General features: G+C 37.5%; 1 protein-coding gene across 1 annotated transcript in view; it reads left to right on the top strand.

The window, feature by feature from the left end:
* LOC101733006 (zonadhesin) overlaps positions 1 to 24,212 on the top strand; it is a 35,973-nt gene that overhangs the window by 1,536 nt on the left and 10,225 nt on the right. The window contains exons 2-8 of the mRNA XM_031906575.1: positions 2,098 to 2,156; positions 2,491 to 2,535; positions 2,650 to 2,685; positions 13,414 to 13,590; positions 14,132 to 14,209; positions 22,968 to 23,000; positions 23,139 to 23,312. Of these exons, the coding sequence (XP_031762435.1) occupies positions 2,098 to 2,156; positions 2,491 to 2,535; positions 2,650 to 2,685; positions 13,414 to 13,590; positions 14,132 to 14,209; positions 22,968 to 23,000; positions 23,139 to 23,312 (602 nt within the window). The remainder of the gene's footprint in view (positions 1 to 2,097; positions 2,157 to 2,490; positions 2,536 to 2,649; positions 2,686 to 13,413; positions 13,591 to 14,131; positions 14,210 to 22,967; positions 23,001 to 23,138; positions 23,313 to 24,212) is intronic.

The raw sequence follows: 24,212 nt of genomic DNA, 5'->3' as shown, positions 1-24,212 counted from the left end.
TAATAGCCGCGGGCGACGAAACAATAGCCGGGGGCGACGAAACAATAGCTGGGGGCGACGAAACAATAGCTGGGGGCGACGAAATAATAGCCGTGCGTCGAAATAATAGCCGCAGGCGTCGAAATAATAGCCGTGCGACGAAATAATAGCCGCGGGCGACGAAATTATAGCCGCAGGCGACGAAACAATAGCTGTGCGACGAAACAATAGCCGCGGGCGATGAAATAATAGTCGTGTCACGAAATAATTTGCCGTAAATAATTTCGCCGTTTCGCGAATTTTTCGCTGTTTCGCGAATCTTTTGAAAGATTCGCGAATTTTTCGGCGAAACGTGACAGATTCGCGAATTTTTCGGCGAAACGGGACAGATTCGCGACTTTTTCGGCGAAACGGGACAGATTCGCTCATCACTAGCGGCAACTAAACGCGGCATTATTTAGCGCATGTACCGGCAAATACCGGTTGAAAATAGTCTTCGCGCGTTAAATAACACATGCAATATCGCGCGTAAAATAGCGCAAGTATGCTTATAGTGAATCGTGCGAAAAGTCGGGAAAATTAAGACGCGATAAAATTTTTACCGCACGCTATAAATAGTGCACGTTTTATCGCACTTTAGTGAATCAGCCCTCTAGTCTGATCTATAACAGGAGCTGCCTATTCTATCTGGGCCTACCTACCCAGGTTCCACAGTCTCTCTGCCTGCTTGCTCAGGCAGAGACTTCACAAAATGGCCTCCAGCCTCATGGCTGCTCAGTCCTACACTCACTCACCCCCGGACTGGCCAGTTCTACACTCACTCACCCCCAGTCTGGCCTGTCCTACACTCACTTTTATCTGATAAGAATTCTACTGCTTTAATATACATTTAACAAATGTACTGAGTTATACCTGCAACGTTCTTGCTTTCAAGATTACCTCCCCACCAAAAAATGGTTGCCCTTTTATTTGCTCCACTGGGATCACCTGACTAAGCTTGAAAGGGTGGAGCTACAACAAGGGTTGAAACCCCATATCATACTTTGTCTGTAACTATTAGTAAAAGGTAAATCAATATATTTAGCAAGAGGAGGAACATATTTAAAGGTTAAGGTAGACCCACTTAAACATCTCCTGCCCCAGTCCTGGCCCTTTAAATGACTAAACCTTTTGTTCAGTCAGGTGTAAAAGACTGTAAATGGTAAGAATTGGACGATGAAATGGTTAATGGCTCGTAATTTAGTATTGTAAATACAATTTTCTATCAGTAGAGTTAATTCCCATTCTCAGTTCATGGTTGGACAACTCAACAACAATGGGCACAGTTAATATCCCAGTGACTAATGCCGTAGCCAGACTGTAACTGTACATCCGGTTGGGGCAGGAGTTTGGCAAGAAAAGGATGGAGGGGGCATGTTCCATAGGCAATACTCATTTGCTTATTGACTTCCCAAAGTGCAGCAGCTCCGGCAGTCAGAAGCTTGGAGAGAATTAGTTGCAGGGGACGTTGGGTTTCTGAGGTTGCTTGGCTTCATACAGAAGGTAAGAGCTTTTGCTAAATCTGATCTGCAATTGAAGGGAAAGTTTTATTCCTACTTTTGTACTTCTCAGATATTTCAGTTTAATTTTTGTGATATTTTTTAGCTCAGTTTTAGCCCAGTCAGTATAAACATCTGCTCTCTAAGCTAAGCTTTCTTGGTCTTGGTAATATAGTTTGTACGGGGATAGGAAACTGGCTAAATGATAGTGCTCAGATGGATTCAATGGGACCTTCTCTACTTGAAGTAGGTTTAATAGTGGGGTCCAATGCTACCATGAGGCAAGTTGAGAAACTCTCCTCAGGCGGCAGCACCCCTAAAGTTACCAGGGGTGGCAAAAAGCAACTCCTGGTAACTTTAAGAGCCACATTTCCATTTGGCAACCCTCTGGTGCTGTAAAGGTAAGCACAGGGGGCCGGGGGGGGGCGGAGTCATTTGAGCCACCTTGGGCATACAAACAAGCCAAGGCACACATGGCTATTAACCGTATTGTTACCATGTTGGACACAGAAAAGGCCTCTGAGATAATTCCTCTTCTGTTTTGTTCAGTAAGACTTTTTTTCTCATTTTCTATCTTTAGGAAAAATTCCATGATGGCTACCTGGCAAAAATATTCTTCCCTGGGCCTGCTGGCTATGGGTAAGTCCATTCAGTTGACATGGGCTGCATGTTGCATACAGGTTCTATGTGCAGATGGGGTTGCACTGTGCAGGAGAGAAAAGCTCCATCTGTAGGTAAAATAAATACATTCATCCCATTAGGACTTTAGGGCTGCACTCTGTGGCACAGCAACGGGGGTTTCTTATTCAGGCATGGTGTCTCACAATGTGCTGCCCATACATCCAGTAAGGAGGGGGGGGGGTAACAGAGGAAAGGAATTTAATAACCAAAAATAATATCATTTGCTGGATATATTACTAGTTTTAATGACCCATTTGATCATTTACTTCTTTTGTATTTTGTTTTTCTCTAGCCTTGCTCTTTGTGGCTGTTGACCAGAGTCAGGCTGGACGCCAATGTAAGTTTGTATCATTTCTATAACCTGACCATAAACATACAAAGAGTTGGCTATAATTGTTTGTTATTTATCCTGTTTAATCACTGGCTTCTTTTGTATTTTGTTTTTCTCTAGCCGTGCTAGCTCCGGCCGTTGACCAGAGTAATTTTGGTAATAAAATATGGACTTTGCAGTGTTATTTATTCAAGTCTGTGTTGGCCCTAGAGTGATGTAGCCGCCAGTTTGCTGCATTCAAATAGTAGCATATAAATAGTAGCATATAAATAGTAGCCACATATAAATAGTGCATAAAAATGGTAGCATATAAATAGTGCATATAAATGGTAGCATATAAATAGTAGCATATAAATAGTAGCATATAAATTGTAGCCACTTATAAATAGTGCATATAAATAGTAGCCACATATAAATAGTAGCATATAAATAGTAGCCACATATAAATAGTAGCATATAAATAGTAGCATATAAATAGTAGCCGCATATAAATAGTAGCATATAAATAGTAGCTGCATATAAATAGTAGCATATAAATAGTAGCCACATATACATAGTAGCCGCATATAAATAGTAGCCGCATATAAATAGCATATAAATAGTAGCCGCATATAAATAGTAGCATATAAATAGTAGCCACATATAAATAGTGCATATAAATAGTAGCCACATATAAATAGTAGCTGCATATAAATAGTAGCCGCATATAAATAGTAGCATATAAATAGTAGCATATAAATAGTAGTAGCATATAAATAGTAGCCACATATAAATAGTGCATATAAATAGTAGCCACATATAAATAGTGCATATAAATAGTAGCATATAAATAGTAGCCACATATAAATAGTGCATATTAATAGTAGCATATAAATAGTAGCCACATATAAATAGTAGCCGCATATAAATAGTAGCATATAAATAGTAGCCGCATATAACTAGAAGCATATAAATAGTAGCCACATATAAATAGTAGCATATAAATAGTAGCCGCATATAAATAGTAGCCGCATATAAATAGTAGCAAATAAATAGTAGCCACATATAAATAGTGCATATAAATAGTAGCATATAAATAGTAGCCACATATAAATAGTGCATATAAATAGTAGCATATAAATAGTAGCCACATATAAATAGTGCATATTAATAGTAGCATATAAATAGTAGCCACATATAAATAGTGCATATAAATAGTAGCGTATAAATAGTAGCCACATATAAATAGTAGCCACATATAAATAGTGCATATAAATAGTAGCATATAAATAGTAGCCACATATAAATAGTGCATATAAATAGTAGCATATAAATAGTAGCCACATATAAATAGTGCATATTAATAGTATCATGTAAATAGTAGCCACATATAAATAGTGCATATAAATAGTAGCTGCATATAAATAGTAGCATATAAATAGTTGCCGCATATAAATAGTAGCATATAAATAGTAGCATATAAATAGTGCATATAAATAGTAGCATATAATAGTAGCCACATATAAATAGTGCATATAAATAGTAGCATATAAATAGTAGCCACATATAAATAGTAGCCACATATAAATAGTAGCCGCATATAAATAGTAGCCGCATATAAATAGTAGCCGCATATAAATAGTAGCATATAAATAGTAAATAGTAGCATATAATAGTAGCCACATATAAATAGTGCATATAAATAGTAGCATATAAATAGTAGCCACATATAAATAGTAGCCACATATAAATAGTAGCCGCATATAAATAGTAGCCGCATATAAATAGTAGCCACATATAAATACTAGCCTATAAATAGTAGTATATAAATAGTAGCCGCATATAAATGGTAGCAAATAAATAGTAGCCACATATAAATAGTGCATATAAATAGTAGCATATAAATAGTAGCCACATATAAATAGTAGCATAAAAATAGTAGCATATAAATAGTAGCCGCATATAAATAGTAGCCACATATATATAGTAGCATATAAATAGTAGTATATAAATAGTAGCTGCATATAAATAGTAGCATATAAATAGTAGCCACATATACATAGTAGCCGCATATAAATAGTAGCCGCATATAAATAGTAGCATATAAATAGTAGCCACATATAAATAGTGCATATAAATAGTAGCCACATATAAATAGTAGCATATAAATAGTAGCCACATATAAATAGTAGCTGCATATAAATAGTAGCCGCATATAAATAGTAGCATATAAATAGTAGCATATAAATAGTAGTAGCATATAAATAGTAGCCACATATAAATAGTAGTAGCATATAAATAGTAGCCACATATAAATAGTGCATATAAATAGTAGCATATAAATAGTAGCCACATATAAATAGTGCATATTAATAGTAGCATATAAATAGTAGCCACATATAAATAGTAGCCGCATATAAATAGTAGCATATAAATAGTAGCATATAAATAGTAGCCGCATAAAACTAGAAGCATATAAATAGTAGCCACATATAAATAGTAGCCACATATAAATAGTAGCCGCATATAAATAGTAGCCACATATAAATAGTAGCAAATAAATAGTAGCCACATATAAATAGTAGCATATAAATAGTAGCCACATATAAATAGTGCATATAAATAGTAGCATATAAATAGTAGCCACATATAAATAGTAGCGTATAAATAGTAGCCACATATAAATAGTAGCCACATATAAATAGTGCATATAAATAGTAGCATATAAATAGTAGCCACATATAAATAGTGCATATAAATAGTAGCATATAAATAGTAGCCACATATAAATAGTGCATATTAATAGTATCATGTAAATAGTAGCCACATATAAATAGTGCATATAAATAGTAGCCGCATATAAATAGTAGCATATAAATAGTTGCCGCATATAAATAGTAGCAGCATATAAATAGTAGCATATAAATAGTAGCATATAAATAGTGCATATAAATAGTAGCATATAATAGTAGCCACATATAAATAGTGCATATAAATAGTAGCATATAAATAGTAGCCACATATAAATAGTAGCCGCATATAAATAGTAGCCGCATATAAATAGTAGCATATAAATAGTAGCCGCATATAAATAGTAGCCACATATAAATACTAGCCTATAAATAGTAGTATATAAATAGTAGCCGCATATAAATGGTAGCAAATAAATAGTAGCCACATATAAATAGTGCATATAAATAGTAGCATATAAATAGTAGCCACATATAAATAGTAGCATAAAAATAGTAGCATATAAATAGTAGCCGCATATAAATAGTAGCCACATATAAATAGTAGCATATAAATAGTAGTATATAAATAGTAGCCGCATATAAATGGTAGCAAATAAATAGTAGCCACATATAAATAGTGCATATAAATAGTAGCATATAAATAGTAGCCACATATAAATAGTAGCCACATATAAATAGTAGCCGCATATAAAAAGTAGCATATAAATAGTAGCTGCATATAAATAGTAGCATATAAATAGTAGCCGCATATACATAGTAGCTGCATATAAATAGTAGCTGCATATAAATTGTAGCCGCATATACATAGTAGCCGCATATAAATAGTAGCCGCATATAAATAGTAGCATATAAATAGTAGCCACATATAAAAATGCATATAAATAGTAGCATATAAATAATAGCCACATATAAATAGTGCATATAAATAGTAGCGTATAAATAGTAGCATTTAAATAGTAGCCACATATAAATAGTAGCATATAAATAGTAGCCACATATAAATAGTAGCCGCATATAAATAGTAGCATATAAATAGTAGCCACATATAAATAGTAGCATATAATAGTAGCCGCATATAAATAGTAGCATATAAATAGTAGCCACATATAAATAGTGCATATAACTAGTAGCATATAAATAGTAGCCACATATAAATAATAGCATATAAATAGTAGCCGCATATAAATAGTAGCATATAAATAGTAGCATATAATAGTAGCCACATATAAATAGTAGCATATAAATAGTAGCCACATATAAATAGTAGCCACATATAAATAGTAGCCGCATATAAATAGTAGCATATAAATAGTAGCCACATATAAATAGTAGACACATATAAATAGTAGCCGCATATAAATAGTAGCATATAAATAGTAGCCGCATATAAATAGTAGCTATATAATAGTAGCCGCATATAAATAGTAGCATATAAATAGTAGCATATAAATAGAAGCCATATATAAATAGTGCATATAACTAGTAGCATATAAATAGTAGCCACATATAAATAGTGCATATAAATAGTAGCATATAAATAGTAGCCACATATAAATAGTAGCCACATATAAATAGTAGCATATAAATAGTAGCCACATATAAATAGTAGCCACATATAAATAGTAGCCGCATATAAATAGTAGCAAATAAATAGTAGCCACATATAAATAGTGCATATAAATAGTAGCATATAAATAGTAGCCACATATAAATAGTGCATATAAATAGTAGCATATAAATAGTAGCCACATATAAATAGTGCATATAAATAGTAGCATATAAATAGTTGCCGCATATAAATAGTGCATATAAATAGTAGCGTATAAATAGCAGCCACATATAAATAGTGCACATAAATAGTAGCCACATATAAATAGTGCATATAAATATTAGCATATAAATAGTAGCCGCATATAAATAGTGCATATAAATAGTAGCATATAAATAGTAGACACATATAAATAGTATCATGTAAATAGTAGCCACATATAAATAGTGCATATAAATAGTAGCCGCATATAAATAGTAGCATTTAAATAGTGCATATAAATAGTAGCCGCATTTAAATAGTAGCCACATATAAATAGTGCATATAAATAGTAGCCGCATATAAATAGTAGCATATAAATAGTAGCATATAAATAGTAGCATATAAATAGTAGCCACATATAAATAGTATCATGTAAATAGTAGCCACATATAAATAGTAGCATATAAATAGTAGCATATAAATAGTAGCCACATATAAATAGTATCATGTAAATAGTAGCCACATATAAATAGTGCATATAAATAGTAGCATATAAATAGTAGCCACATATAAATAGTAGCCACATATAAATAGTGCATATAAATAGTAGCCGCATATAAATAGTAGCATATAAATAGTAGCCACATATAAATAGTGCATATAAATAGTAGCATATAAATAGTAGCCACATATAAATAGTGCATATAAATAGTAGCATATAAATAGTAACCACATATAAATAGTAGCCACATAGAAATAGTAGCATAGAAATAGTAGCATAGAAATAGTAGCATAGAAATATTTATATGCGGCTACTATTTATATGCTACTATTTATATGCGGCTACTATTTATATGCTACTATTTATATGTGGCTACTATTTATATGCTTCTATTTATATGCACTATTTATATGTGGCTACTATTTATATGCTACTATTTATATGCGGCTACTATTTATATGTGGCTACTATTTATATGCGGCTACTATTTATATGCTACTATTTATATGTGGCTACTATTTATATGCTACTACTTATATGCACTATTTATATGTGGCTACTATTTATATGCTACTATTTATATGCTACTATTTATATGCGGCTACTATTTATATGTGGCTACTATTTATATGCTACTATTTATATGCACTATTTATATGTGGCTACTATTTATATGCTACTATTTTTATGCACTATTTATATGTGGCTACTATTTATAAGTGGCTACTATTTATATGTTGCTACTATTTATACGCTACTATTTATATGTACTATTTATATGTGGCTACTATTTATATGCACTATTTATATGTGGCTACTATTTATATGCTACTATTTATATGCGGCTACTATTTATATGCACTATTTATATGTGGCTATTATTTATATGCTACTATTTATATGCGGCTACTATTTATATGTGGCTACTATTAATATGTGGGTACTATTTATATGCACTATTTATATGTGGCTACTATTTATATGCACTATTTATATGTGGCTATTATTTATATGCTACTATTTATATGCGGCTACTATTTATATGTGGCTACTATTAATATGTGGGTACTATTTATATGCACTATTTATATGTGGCTACTATTTATATGTGGCTACTATTTATATGTAGCTCAAAAGAGTTGGTGCTCACAAAACACCACTTCAAATAGAATTAACCAATTAAAGTTTATTGATCAGTGAATAAATGAATTAAAAAATATATAATTCATCAAATAGATACATAAAAACAACAATTAATTCACACACAAAATAAAAATAAAAATATATTAAGAATTTTTTCAGGAAGAAAATCACTCCGACCCAAGGTCTATCCAATACAATATTTGGAGTTAATTTACAATTAGATTCAACATTAATTAGAAACCCCTAAGATCTTAATTCATAGGCTAAAAAGGTTTTGGAAATCACGCAGCAAGAAACTCATTAGGATAAAAATGTTACTTAATTTGAATAGAACTCCATTGTACAGGTATGGGATCCCTTATCCAGAAACCCATTATCCAGAAAGCTCCAAATTACGGAAAGCCCGTCTCCCATAGACTCCATTTTAATAAAATAATATAAAATTTTAAAACTGATTTCCTTTTTCTCTGTAATAATAAAACAGTACCTGTACTTGATCCCAACTAAGATATAATTACCCCTTATTGGGGGCCAAACAGTCCTATTGGGTTTATTTAATGGTTAAATGATTCCCTTTTCTCTGTAATAATAAAACAGTACCTGTACTTGATCCCAACTAAGATATAATTACCCCTTATTGGGGGCAGAACAGTCCTATTGGGTTTATTTCATGGTTAAATGATTCCCTTTTCTCTGTAATAATAAAATAGTACCAGTACTTGATCCCAACTAAGATATAATTACCCCTTATTGGGGGCAGAACAGCCCTATTGGGTTTATTTAATGGTTAAATGATTCCCTTTTCTCTGTAATAATAAAACAGTACCTGTACTTGATCCCAACTAAGATATAATTACCCCTTATTGGGGCAGAACAGCCCTATTGGGTTTATTTCATGGTTAAATGATTCCCTTTTCTCTGTAATAATAAAACAGTACCTGTACTTGATCCCAACTAAGATATAATTACCCCTTATTGGGGGCAGAACAGCCCTATTGGGTTTATTTCATGGTTAAATGATTCCCTTTTCTCAGTAATAATAAAACAGTACCTGTACTTGATCCCAACTAAGATATAAATAATCCTTATTGCATGCAAAACAATCCTATGGGGTTTAATGAATGTTTTATTGATTTTTTAGTAGACTTAGGGGCACATTTACTGACCCACGAACGGGCCGAATGCGTCCGATTGCGTTTTTTTCATAATGATCGGTAATTTTGCGATTTTTTTCGGCGTCTTTACGATTTTTGCGTAAAAACGCGATTTTTTTCGGCGTCTTTACGATTTTTTTGGCGTCTTTACGATTTTTGCGTAAAAACTCCGAGTTTTTTGTAGTCATTACAAAAGTTGCGCAAAGTCGCAATTTTTTCGTAGCGTTAAAACTTGCGCGAAGCGTCGCGCCTTTTAAATTTTAACGCTACGAAAAAGGCGCGACTTTGCGCGCAAGTGTTAACGCTACGAAAAAATCGCGACTTTGCGCAACTTTCGTAATGGCTACGAAAAACTCGCGTTTTTACGCAAAAATCGTAAAGACGCCGAAAAACTCGCAAAAAATACGAAAAAGTCGCAAAATGTTCGTTTCCAATCGGAATTTTTCCAATTCGGATTCGAAATTGTGTCTTAGTAAATCAGCCCCTTAAGGTATGGAGATCCAAATTATGGAAAGATCCCTTATCCGGAATACCCTTGGTCCCGAGCATTCTGGATAATGGGTCCTATACCTGTATTAAAAAACATATACATAAAAAGCAGTTATATACACAAGGGAATAATACCTTTAAAAGGTAGATTATACAATAATTAAGTTAGCAATTAACTACTTAATTCCTTCCTAATGGCCCCCTCAATTAGGAAAAGACTTATTTCTATTCTCTACCAGCCAACGAGCTATGTACAACTAAAAGATTTGTTTAGTTAGATGTGATATGCATCCAGTTTTAAGGCTCCAGACCCACTGAGTCATCTATACTACCTGGAGGAGCCGTAAAAAATAATAACTGGCTATACCACAAAGTCTCCCATGTAATAGATAGTTAAAAAGCGTTACTGCACAACATATATCAGGGTTACATATCAGGAAAAAGCTCACAGAACCATCCGATACTAAATAGGTATGAGAAGAATAAACCAGCCTTATAGGGGATCGCTACACACACATTACCCTTGTCCCGGCTGGGAACTTACTTCGGGTATAGAGAGGAGAGCTCAGGCTTTTAGTTACGGCTTCGCGCCGTTGATGCTGTGACGTCACTAATATAAGCCGAGTCCACAACTACGGATCCTCTCACGTGTCACAAAAAAGTCGACGCGTTTCGCGCTCCTGCGCTTCCTCATGGACTGTCAATCCCCTATGGACTACCCCTCTCTTAAATACCCATCCACGTCAGCAGTTTTTTAAGAATTAACCCTTACAACTAATTAACCCTTACAGCTAATTATACCAAAATAATGTTAAATCAAATATCTCATCAATGACAAGAACCTAGTCAAATATAAATAAATTACCAAGGTTAAGGGCTCTGGCACACGGGGAAATTAGTCGCCTGCGACAAAACTCCATGTTCGCGGGTGACTAATCTCCCCGAGTTGCCATGACCCGCCATCCCACCGGCGAACATGTAAGTCGCCGGCGGGATGGCACACGCGGCAGCGCAATTTCCCTAAATCGCCGAAAAAGGCTCGGGGGTCGCCCGTGACAAGGGAGATTTGTCGCGGGCAACTAATCTCCCCGTGTGCCAGAGCCCTAAATCATACAATATCATAAAACAACAAAAGAGAAAAAAAACCCTTTAAAGTTAAAACCAACTACATACTTTAACCTTACCAATATATCTTATCCCTCTATTCTTATTTCCCTTACTAGCCAATGTTATCTACAGCGCACACATAGAGATCGAGGCACCCCATGCCTTAATCGCTATTAGCCACTTCTATAATATGTTCTAGCTGAACTAATACACCCACACAGTGGAAGCTAAAAATGATTCAAGTGCAAGCTGCACTATGCCTTCCAATACATTCCATTCCAATATAACTTAGTATTATTAGACAAATCTAAAATATATCACAATTATGACCCACACCTACCAGTAAAACTTATTAATAGTAAACATGCCCTCAGCATTGATGTTCGCACATGCTAGTGGCGAGAACTACGATTCAATCCACATCAAAAACCTACTATTTCAGAAACCTACTATTTATCCTAAAAAAGATTTCACGTTCCAATTTTCGTTAAAACCCACCGGTTCAAATGTATTCAGAGAAAAAATCCAATAAGATTACTATTTATATGCTACTATTTATATGCTACTATTTATATGCTACCATTTATATGCTACTATTTATATGCTACTATTTATATGTTACCATTTATATGCACTATTTATATGCTACTATTTATATGCACTATTTATATGCTACTATTTATATGCTTCTATTTATATGCTACCATTTATATGCTACTATTTATATGCTACTATTTATATGCTACTATTTACATGCACTATTTATATGCTACTATTTATATGCTACTATTTACATGCACTATTTATATGTGGCTACTATTTATATGCTACTATTTATATGTGGCTACTATTTACATGCACTATTTATATGCTACTATTTATATGCTACTATTTACATGCACTATTTATATGTGGCTACTATTTATATGCTACTATTTACATGCACTATTTATATGTGGCTACTATTTATATGCTACTATTTACATGCACTATTTATATGTGGCTACTATTTATATGCTACTATTTATATACTACTATTTACATGCACTATTTATATGTGGCTACTATTTATATGCTACTATTTATATGCTACTATTTACATGCACTATTTATATGTGGCTACTATTTATATGCTACTATTTACATGCACTATTTATATGTGGCTACTATTTATATGCTACTATTTATATGCTACTATTTACATGCACTATTTATATGTGGCTACTATTTATATGCTACTATTTATATGCTACTATTTACATGCACTATTTATATGTGGCTACTATTTATATGCTACCATTTATACGCGGCGACTATTAGCGCACATAATAATAGGCATTCATTAGCGCGCATGTGGTAAATTCCACATGCAATATCACGCGTAAATTATTGCAAGTATGCTTATAGTGAATCGTGCGTTAAGTGGCGAAAATTTAGACGCGATAAAAGTTTTATCGCACGCTATAAATAGCGCACGTTTTAATGCACTTTAGTGAATCAGCCCTAATATATCTTATTCAATATTGAACAATATCTTGTCGTTCTGCTAGAAAAGTAAGTGTAAGTGTAAGAGTGGCAGTGGATGGGGTTGAGACAAGACACAGTTCAGCATTGTGTGTCCCTAGGGGCCCTGTGATTTTTTCGGGCACAGATAGTCACTAGTTTACTATGTTTATGCTACTTTTTACAAACTGCTTCTGCACGTGAATGGCCTATTCCTAGACACTATGCAATTGGTTGCTACTATTTATTTTTTATTTGAATATGTCACATGATTTCATTAACTCATTAACTCATTACTATCAAGTAAATGTTTCATTTTATGCTGGAGGGTTAAACATTTTCTGTGTTATAGAGTTTTGCAGCTTCTTAATGACTACTTGTCCATCTCCTAAAGTTTCATGGTTTTGTAAATATCCTTGGAACTTGTTTATCATTCCTATAAAATATCAGTCAAATCCCGTTTGTTAATATAAACCTACTGACTGAACAATTTTTTGTTTACAGAAACACAATGCCCTCCCAACATGGTTTATGACTGTATGCGTACGTGTTTCAGTAACTGCGATAACCTGAACAGCCCCATTGACGCCTGCAATGAGACGTGCATTATGGGATGTGACTGCAAAGATGGTTTTGTCTTTAAATCCAAGGATTCCAAGATCTGTGTCCGTGTATCCACCTGTAAGGTCACTTGCCCCAAACACATGATATTTAATCGCTGCACTATGGAGACACGCAAGACTTGCGCAACCATTAACGATCCCCTGGCAACTTCAACAACTTGCCTGCCCCGCTGTGTCTGTGGTAAAGACTTAATTCTCTCCAATGATCTTAGTCCTCGCTGCATCAGAATCAGCGAATGCCCTATAAACCCTGCCAACTAACATATTAATATCAGCCATATAAATCCTTTCCTGCAGGGCACACAATAAGTACAGTGGGTGATTTGGGGCCAATAAATTCCACTTTCCTTAAATTTCTGCCTGAATTCTCAAATAAACTACAGTTGCATTATATACAATTGGTGTTTTTTGCCTCCTTATGTTGTCAGGTTAATATGCACCTTTGCAATGATCCCTTCTCTGGAACATACCTAGAGCCCAGCACTTATGTGTCACTAGTGCACTGGTTCCCAAACTGACGGTCAGAGGTTGGAATTGTGCTGAATGCATCCCTTGGGCTTTGCACTTCTACCCCTTGTCTTTTCCCCCTATGGTGCTAGCGTTCCAAGAGGTAGGAATTGATTTTATCTTTGAAGAGGGAGAGTTCCTTGGAGAAATTTTGGGATGGAATTACAGAGGTAAAGAGAAGTAATGGGAAGATGGTAGCTCTGAGTAGTGATGATCTATCAAAAGATCAGCGAAACGGCAAAAAATTTGTGAAACTGCGATAATGTCGTGCGGCAAAAAATTGTCGCAGGCAACTATTCTTTTGTCACCCACGGTTATTCTTTTGTCGCCTGCGGTTATCATTTTGTCGCACGGCTATTCTTTTGTCGCCCGCGGCTATTATTTTGTAGCGCGGCTGTTCTTTTGTCGCCCGCAGCTATTATTTCGTCGCGCGGCAATTCTTTTGACGCCCGCGCCTATTCTTTTTTGATGCCGCCGACAATTTTTGGACATGCGGTGAATATTTCTGTGGCGAATTTTTTCTTCCGTTTCGCGAAGCAATCCGCCAATGGCGAAACGCAGAAATTCACTGCAAATCCATGCCTGCCGAAACATTTCGCCCATCACTAGCTCTGAGTAGAACACAGGAAGATCCAAGTGAACAATGGTGGTGAGGTGTGGAAGAGTAGAGGGCGTATCTAAGATGTCCTTTGGTTTGGGAGAGGCTGATAAAATGCAATGGATTTAGATGTTTACTAAACCCCACCCCTTTTATAAGAAGTCAATATACAGTATGTCTTTCTTAAAATAGTGGGCTGGCCTAGAAACCCAAGATGACATCTCTTTCATATAAATGCGGATCAGAACCCAGCCACAGACCAGTATCAACAATGGAACATCCATACTGTAAGCACAACTGGCGCTAGATGGACAATGGGGTTTCTGCAAGCCTATGCCTGGCCTGTAACTGCCAGCTAATGTGAAACTCCAGGGTCAATAGACATAGAAAAGAGTAAATGAGCAGTCACTTGGAGTTTATTAGCAGGCAAAGGAAAGGCAGAGGAAGAGACAATCTTTCCAGCCCAAGTCAGCAGTGTATCAAGTACCGTGTAAAGCGTTTGATATCAAGGGCAGGATTTAGCGATGTCTCAGTCATATAAACCAGGTGTGTGATAAGTGTAAGCTTATAGTAAATTAGCCCTTCTATTACCACAAGCTACACCGTATTTTACCCAGGATGAGGCTGTATCCTTCAGGGGTGAGCCCTCGCTTAATATGGAGGCCAGGTAGATATGTGTTGTATCTCTCAATAAATGGGCGCCTGTGGTTCTTAACCTTGAAACCATGAACTGTTTATTTACACAGCCACTTAGGGGTAATTACAGCACAGAATAGGTAGGTAGTAGCATCTCACAGCATAGGCAGTACTTACAATGAATAGTCACAATAACCCTTTAGCTGCAGGGCACAATGGGTTAACTCCCAGCTTTCAGGTATATGTTTCCAGTGGAACCTGGGGGATCACTATCTAACCCTAGGTCTGTACACTGTTAACCCAAGTTAGCTGGGACAGCAGAAACTTTCATCAGGTACAAGGAAGCAAATGAAGCAGCAAAAAAGCTATCAGGCAAGCTAAAATAGAAATGGAAAGGGATATTGCTGCTAGGAGTAAAAAGAATCCTAAATTATTTTTTAATTATGTGAATAGTAAAAAAATGAAGCAAGAAGGGGTGGGAACTTTATTATCACGGGGGGGTACGTTGGTTGATGAAAACGGGGAAAAAGCAGAAATTTTGAACTCTTATTTTTCATCTGTCTATACATCTGAGGAGCCAGATAATGAAGGCTTCCCTTGTAATATGCCCAGTTCTAGTAATTTAGCTACTGACGCATGGGTCACTCGGGAGGAAATTCAAAAGAGACTTGAACATGTAAAGGGAAACAAAGGTCCAGGGCCGGATGGGATTCATCCCAGGGTATTAAATGAGCTGAGCGCTGTGATTGCCAAACCTCTTCACTTAATTTTTAGGGATGTAGCGAACATCGCCAAAAATGTTCGCGGACCCGTTCGCGGACTTTCGGCAAAACTCGCGAATATTCGCGAACTTTGCGAACCCCATAGACTTCAATGGGAAGGCGAACTTTAAAACCTAGAAAAGCCATTTCTGGCTTGTTTAAAGGGTGCCACGACCTGGACAGTGGCATGCAGGAGGGGGATCAAGCAAAAATTTCTCTGAAAAATACTTTGTAAAAAAAACGGCAAAAAAAACCGCCAAAAAATAACGCCAAAAAAAAACGTCAAAAAATAATGAAAAAAAAAAAACGCCAAAAAATAATGCCAAAAAAACCGCCAAAAAAAAACGCGGCGAACCCAAAATGGCGAACATCGCCGAAAGTTCGCGAATTTGCGGACTTGCGAACACCCGATGTTCGCACAAATTAGTTCGCCGGCGAACAGTTCGCTACATCTCTATTAATTTTTCAGGATTCATTGAGGTCTGGCATGGTGCCAAGAGACTGGCGGATTGCTAATGTGGTGCCGTTATTTAAAAAGGGATCTCGTTCTCAGCCTGAAAACTATAGGCCTGTTAGTCTGACATCAGTAGTAGGAAAGCTTCTGGAAGGGGTAATAAGGGATAGGGTACTTGAATACATTGCAGTTCACAATACTATTAGTTTGTGCCAGCATGGTTTTATGCGTAACAGATCTTGCCAGACTAATTTAGTCGCCTTTTATGAGGAGGTGAGCAGGAACCTTGATGCTGGAATGGCAGTTGATGTCATCTACTTGGACTTTGCTAAAGCGTTTGATACAGTACCTCACAGAAGGTTAATGATCAAATTAAGGAATATTGGCCTAGAACATAATATTTGTAATTGGATAGAGAACTGGCTGAAGGATAGAGTACAAAGAGTGGTGGTAAATGGAACATTTTCTAATTGGGCCAGTGTGGTTAGTGGGTACCGCAGGGGTCAGTCCTTGGGCCTTTGCTTTTTAACTTGTTTATTAATGACCTGGAGGTGGGCATAGACAGTACTGTTTCTATTTTTGCTGATGACACTAAATTGTGCAAAACTATAAGTTCCATGCAGGATGTGCCGCTTTGCAGAGCGATTTGACAAAATTAGATAACTGGGCAGCAAACTGGAAAATGAGGTTCAATGTTGATAAGTGCAAAGTTATGCACTTTGGTAGAAATAATATAAACGCAAACTATCTACTGAATGGGAGTGTGTTGGGGGTATCCTTAATGGAGAAGGATCTGGGGGTTTTTGTAGATCACAAGTTGTCTAATGCCAGGCAGTGTCATTCTGTGGCTACTAAAGCAAATAAAGTGCTGTCTTGTATAAAAAAGGGCATTGACTCAAGGGATGAGGACATAATTTTGCCCCTTTATAGGTCCCTGGTAAGGCCTCACCTTGAGTATGGGGGGCAGTTTTGGGCTCCAGTCCTTAAGAGGGATATTAATGAGCTGGAGAGAGTGCAGAGACGTGCAACTAAACTGGTTAAGGGGATGGAAGATTTAAACTATGAGGTGAGACTGTCGAGGTTGGGGTTGTTTTCTCTGGAAAAGAGGCGCTTGCGAGGGGACATGATTACTCTGTACAAGTACATTAGAGGGGATTATAGGCAGTTGGGGGATGTTCTTTTTTCCCATAAAAACAATCAACGCACCAGAGGTCACCCCTTTAGATTAGAGGAAAGGAGCTTCCATTTGAAGCAGCGTAGGTGGTTTTTCACGGTGAGGGCAGTGAGGTTGGGGAATGCCCTTCCTAGTGATGGGGTAATGGCAGATTCTGTTAATGCCTATAAGAGGGGCCTGGATGAGTTCTTGATCAATCAGAATATCCAAGGCTATTGTGATACTAATACCTACAGTTAGTACTAGTGGTTGTATTTATAGTTTATGTATGTGAGTGTATAGATTGGTAGGTGTGGGTTAGGTGTGCTGGGTTTACTTGGATGGGTTGAACTTGATGGACACTGGTCTTTTTTCAACCCTATGTAACTATGTAACTATGTAACCCTACTCTGGGCAGTATTATACCCGGGATAATAATCCCTCTACAATTCCTGATCGGAGCCAAAATGCTGCTCACTAAATAGCCCTGCCTGTCTATCACACCTAGGGGCACATTTACTTACCCACGAACGGGCCGAATGCGTCCGATTGCATTTTTTTCGTAATGATCTGTATTTTGCGATTTTTCGGAAAATTGTCGCGACTTTTTCATTACCAATACGATTTGCGCGAAAAAACGTGAGTTTTTCGTAGCCATTCCGAAAGTTGCGCAAAATCTGGCAATTTTTTCATAGCGTTAAAACTTGCGCGAAAAGTTGTGATTTTTTTTGCGCAAGTTTTAACGCTACGAAAAAATCGCCAGATTTTGTGCAACTTTCGGAATGGCTACAAAAAACTTGCGTTTTTTCGCGCAAATCGTATTGGTAATGAAAAAGTTGCGACAATTTCCGAAAAGTCGTAAAGCCGCCGAAAAAATCGCAAAAAATACGAAAAAGTCGCAAAATGTTCGTTTTCAAATCGGAATTTTTCCAATTCGGTTTGGATTCGTGTCTTAGTAAATGTGCCCCCTAGTGTGACCTATAACAGGAGCTGCTTATTCTATCTGGGCCTACCTATTCCCAGATTCCACAATATCTCCCCACCTGCTTGCTCAGGCAGAGACGTCACAAAATAGCCTCTAGCCTCATAGCTGTTCAGCCTTTTATACCACAGTGCCACCTTATGGCCAAACTGTGGAACTGCACAAAAGGTCATTCTATGACCCAGGAACAAGGGACTTTCTTCCCATTACATTAAGGACCCGTCATAGCTGTCCAAATACTAAGGGACCACAGAGGTAGAAAAGGTGCAATTTACCAGTTCCCTACATAAGTTTTTTAGATGTGTTGCCAGCATCCAAATGGCACAGGTCAGCAATAGTTTCCATTTGTATTAATGCATCAACCTAAACTGTCTCCATGGGTAGGCATAGATAAAAGTTCCCCTGCACTCACCCATTATCAATATATATAGGACATTAAGACAGTCTGTGTATTAAGCTACCAAGAAATATATTTAATCTGGCCAACTAGTTCACAGTCCTACACTCACCCCCAACTAGTTCACACTCACCCTCGGTCTGGCCAGTCCTACACTCACTCACCCCCGGTCTGGCCAGTCCTACACTCACCCCCAGTCTGGCCAGTCCTACACTCACCCCCAGTCTGGCCAGTCCTACACTGACTCACCTCCAGTCTGGCCAGTCCTACACTCACCCCCGGTCTGGCCAGTCCTACACTCACTCACCTCCAGTCTGGCCAGTCCTACACTCACCCCCGGTCTGGCCAGTCCTACACTCACCCCCAGTCTGGCCAGTCCTACACTCACTCACCCCCGGTCTGGCCAGTCCTACACTCACCCCCAGTCTGGCCAGTCCTACACTCACTCACCTCCAGTCTGGCCGGTCCTACACTCACTCACCCCCAGTCTGGCCAGTCCTACACTCACTCACCTCCAGTCTGGCCGGTCCTACACTCACTCACCCCCGGTCTAGCCAGCCCTATACTCACCCCCAGTCTGGCCAGTCCTACACTCACTCACCCCCAGCCTAGCCAGTCCTACACTCACTCACCCCCGGTCTGGCCAGTCCTACACTCACTCACCCCCGGTCTGGCCAGTCCTACACTCACTCACCCCCGGTCTGGCCAGTCCTACACTCACTCACCCCCGGTCTGGCCAGTCCTACACTCACTAACCCCCGGTCTGGCCAGTCCTACACTCACTCAACCCCGGTCTGGCCTACACTCACTCACCCCCAGTCTGGCCAGTCCTACGCTCACTCACCCCCGGTCTGGCCAGTCCTACACTCACTTTTATCTGATAAGAATTCTACTGCTTTAATATACATTTAACAAATATACTAAGTTATACCTGCAACGTTCTTGCTTTCAAGATTACCTCCCCCCAAAAAATGGTTGCCCTTTTATTGGCTCCACTGGGATCACCTGACTGTAGCTGGAAAGGGTGGAGCTACAACAAGGGTTGAAACCCCATATCATGCTTTGTCTGTAACTATTAGTAAAAGGTAAATCAATATATTTAGCAAGAGGAGGAACATGTTTAAAGGTTAAGGTAGACCCACTTAAACATCTCCTGCCCCAGTCCTGGCCCTTTAAACGACTAAACCTTATATTCAGTCAGGTGTAAAAGTCTGTAAATGGTAAGAATTGGATGATGAAATGGTTAATGGTTAGTAATTTAGTATTGTAAATACAATTTTCTGTCAGTAGAGTTAATTGCCATTCTCAGTTCATGGTTGGACAACTCAACAACAATGGGCACAGTTAATATCCCAGTGACTAATGCCCTAGCCGGGCTGTAACTGTACATCAGGCTGGGGCAGGAGTTTGGCAAGAAAAGGATGGAGGGGGCATGTTCCATAGGCAATACTCATTTGCTTATTGACTGCCCAAAGTGCAGCAGCTCCGGCAGTCAGAAGCTTGGAGAGAATTAGTTGCAGTGGATGTTGGGTTTCTGAGGTTGCTTGGCTTCATACAGAAGGTAAGAGCTTTTGCTAAATCTGATCTGCAATTGAAGGGAAAGTTTTATTCCTATTTTTTTACTTTTCAGATATTTCAGTTTAACTGTTATGACATTTTTAGCTCAGTTTAAGGTCTGTTGGTCTTGGTAATATAGTTTGTACGTGGATAGAAAACTGGCTAAATGATAGGGCTCAGATGGTTTCAATGGGACCTTCTCTAGTTGAAGTAGGAGTCGTAGTGGGGTCCGATGGTTCTGTCTACTTGTCTACTTGTATGTATGTATGTATGCAGTCAACCAATTCCATGTGGCAGAGGGGTCTTGACAAGTTGGCAATCTAGGTGGCAGATGAGTTTCAATGCTGATAAATTAAAGAAATACATATTTGGGATTTTATAATATGCAGTCAGCTTTACCCTTAATGGGTCTAACTTAGGCATTGATTGAGACCTGAATGTGGATACTAAACTTAGAAGCAATGCCAGGAAGGGCTAGCAAGGTATTGCCCTGCATTAAAAGAGGTTAAGATTTGTGGAATGAGGGGGTCATTCTTTCTCTTTACAAAGCACATATCTAGAATATGCTGTTCAGTTCTGGTCTCCAGTGCTCAAACATTATTGAGTTAGAGAGGGTCCTGAGAAGGGCAACTAAGCTGGTAAAGGGTATGGAAAGTCTCAGTTATGGGGAAAGACAGGCTAAGTTGTGCTTTATTCACCTGTAGGTCCTTCCAGCAGCCAGAAGAGACCTGAAAGCATGGAGGTTCCATCTTAGGATGGTAAAAGGGTTGTTACAGTGAGAGCTGTGAAGTGGCAAAGTTCTCTGCTGTACTGGCAGATACATTAGATACTGTAGCTTCAAGAAAGGATTAGGTAGCTATTTAGCAAGAATGAAAATACAGGGTTACTTATATCAATTCTTAGTACAAGCTGATCCATGGACTGGATTGATCACCATCTGGGAGTCAGGAAGTCTTTGAGTCTTTGGAAAGTCTTCAGATGGGTTCTCTGGCCTTCCTTTGGGTCAACTAGCTGCTAGGGATAAATTAACTTGATGGACTTGTGTCTTTATTTTCAACCTCACCTACTATATCACTTTGAGATATTTTAAAAATGCTGTAAAGTTGGTTCCTTGGCCCTGCTACACTTTCTTAATTCAGTCACTCTGCTAATAACTGATTTTAGGGGGGGTCACAATCTGGTAAATAATAGGTTCCATATAGAATCACAAAGGTCAGACCTCTGCGATGTGAAAACATGTTTACTTACCTGTTTACTCTTCCTTTTTAGAGGCCGGAACCGCACCCATAAACAATGTTGTGGAATTACTTCCTTGCCTTAAGTAAGTGAAAGAGACTGTGAATAAATAAATAAAATCTAATTCCTTTATGGTAACTTCTTCCAATGAAATGTATCCGTACAAAGGTATGAGAACTATTCTCCAAAATTGGGTTTTCTCAGCTGCATGTGGGGGCACCACGGGATACAAATATAGATCTTATAGTTCAAACTCCCACAGTTGACTAAAATATAATTACCCCTTATTGGGGGCAGAACAGCCCTATTGGGTTTATTTCATGGTTAAATGATTCCCTTTTCTCTGTAATAATAAAACAGTACCTGTACTTGATCCCAACTAAGATATAATTACCCCTTATTGGGGCAGAACAGCCCTATTGGGTTTATTTAATGGTTAAATGATTCCCTTTTCTCTGTAATAATAAAACAGTACCTGTACTTGATCCCAACTAAGATATAATTAATCCTTATTGGGGCCAAAACAATCCTATTGGGTTAAATTACTGTTTAAATAATTTTTTTGTGGACTTAAGGTAGGAGATCCAAATTATGGAAACACCCCTTATCCGGAAAACCCCAGGTCCCGAGCATTCTGAATAACAGGTCCCATACCTATATAATGTCAAATTTGAAAAAGAGAAACAAGTGTTGGACTGGGCCTCCTAGAGCCCACACAACAATAATTTATTTGTGTCCCGTGGTTTTTACATAGCTGTCAAATGTCACTTAGAGAAGTGGCAAGAAGGTTTCATTTTAAACGCCAGTTAGTGTTTAAATTGCGGAGAATAGCAATTTGTTTTTCTAGATACATCTAAAAACCTAGTTTGAAGGTCAATTAGGGTGACATTTTGGATAAATATGCATTTGCTGTCCTAAATATTGTTATAACTATGATTGAATGACTAATCCTCCAATAGACCTTGTTCTAGAATGAGGCCCACTATTGCCTAAGCTTACCAAGAGATCCTCTGGTTTTCTAGCAGGCCAGTTCAACCCTGGAAAAAGTCTGCATGGTATCTTCCACCAATGGACTTGGCTGTGGTTACTAAATATTCACAATCCTACACTGGTTATGTCAATTTTAATGTGGGTTTATAAATTCTGTTTTCCAGTTATTCTGAAGATAACTCATGTGGGAGTGGAGGGTAAGTAGTGAGCTGGATTTTTGGTTGGTTGAAGAGATCACATGAGTCAATTCACTTATATAATCTTATTTAGACAATAATTGTATTTATTGTATCATAAATGATAGACGGTATTTCATTTCCTTTGCGATAATAAAGCAACAAGCTGCCCACCTGATGCCGAATGGTCCAACTGTGCAGGATGTGAGTCTTATTGTGCCACTCTGAATCTGATCTGCACCGAGGAATGCCGAGAGGGTTGCAAGTGTAAAGAAGACGGATATGTCCTATATGAAAATGTCTGTGTCCCGGCCAATAAATGTCCTGAAGAAGGTATGGTAACTCACTGGCGCTATATAGATAAATGATGATGAGGGTGATGATGGTATGGTGCTCACTCAACGAGGACTCTATGTGCTCCTCTTTCCATTTCTAGGTTTCCAACACTAACCTTTCTCTCTAAACTCTTACTTACAACTTTTATGGGTCTTTCCACATCATCATTTCTTCTTTGTTTGTTGTTCATCCCCATCTAAGTTCCCATTCCTGCCTGTCTGTGTTCATGGTCTACCGTTCCATAAATTCCTGTGGGTTATTAAGTAGTTCTGCCTCCTCCAGGGCCTCATTTGGTCAGTGCATTATTGTAGTAAAGTTAAATTGGGAACCATCATGAATATTTAATATTAGGGTTAGGGAATTGAAAAGTACAGAGGGTTGAGGGTGATGTCAACAGAAGGCCAACAAGTCAAATATCTTTAAAAGTGAGATTTTTTTAAGAAGAGACAACAAAAAAACTACATTAATGACAAGGGTGGGGGCACAGTGATGCCAATAATCAATAAGCCAGGAAGGCAGAATGGCCAATGAAGAGTAATTAAATAATAAGATATAATGGGAGCTTTCCAAGAAGGAAAACTTGGAGTCAAATAATGGGCACTGGAAATGGAACAATTTGTGCCCCATACCCATGGTATGTACAAGCTTCCCCCTTACTCTTCTTTAAACTCTCAGGGGCAGATTTAGTAATAAAAAAATCCAATCAATGAGTGTACAAAAGTTTCGAATGTTGTTTTATTTTTATCATAAATGTTCGGGATAAAGCTTTCTCTAAAAATGTGAGAATTTTGGTGAACATTTAACAAAATTTTTGAGAATAACTTCCCCTTGAAACTGTGTGAACATGTGTGAAAAACAGTGATGGGATAAACTTTCCCTTGAAACTGTGTAAAATGG

The sequence above is a fragment of the Xenopus tropicalis genome, chromosome 7, assembly GCF_000004195.4.
Source record: "Xenopus tropicalis strain Nigerian chromosome 7, UCB_Xtro_10.0, whole genome shotgun sequence".
In the NCBI taxonomy this organism is placed as follows: domain Eukaryota; kingdom Metazoa; phylum Chordata; class Amphibia; order Anura; family Pipidae; genus Xenopus; species Xenopus tropicalis.
Note: the sequence above shows the minus strand (reverse complement) of the source record. Positions and strands in the feature narration are given on the sequence as shown.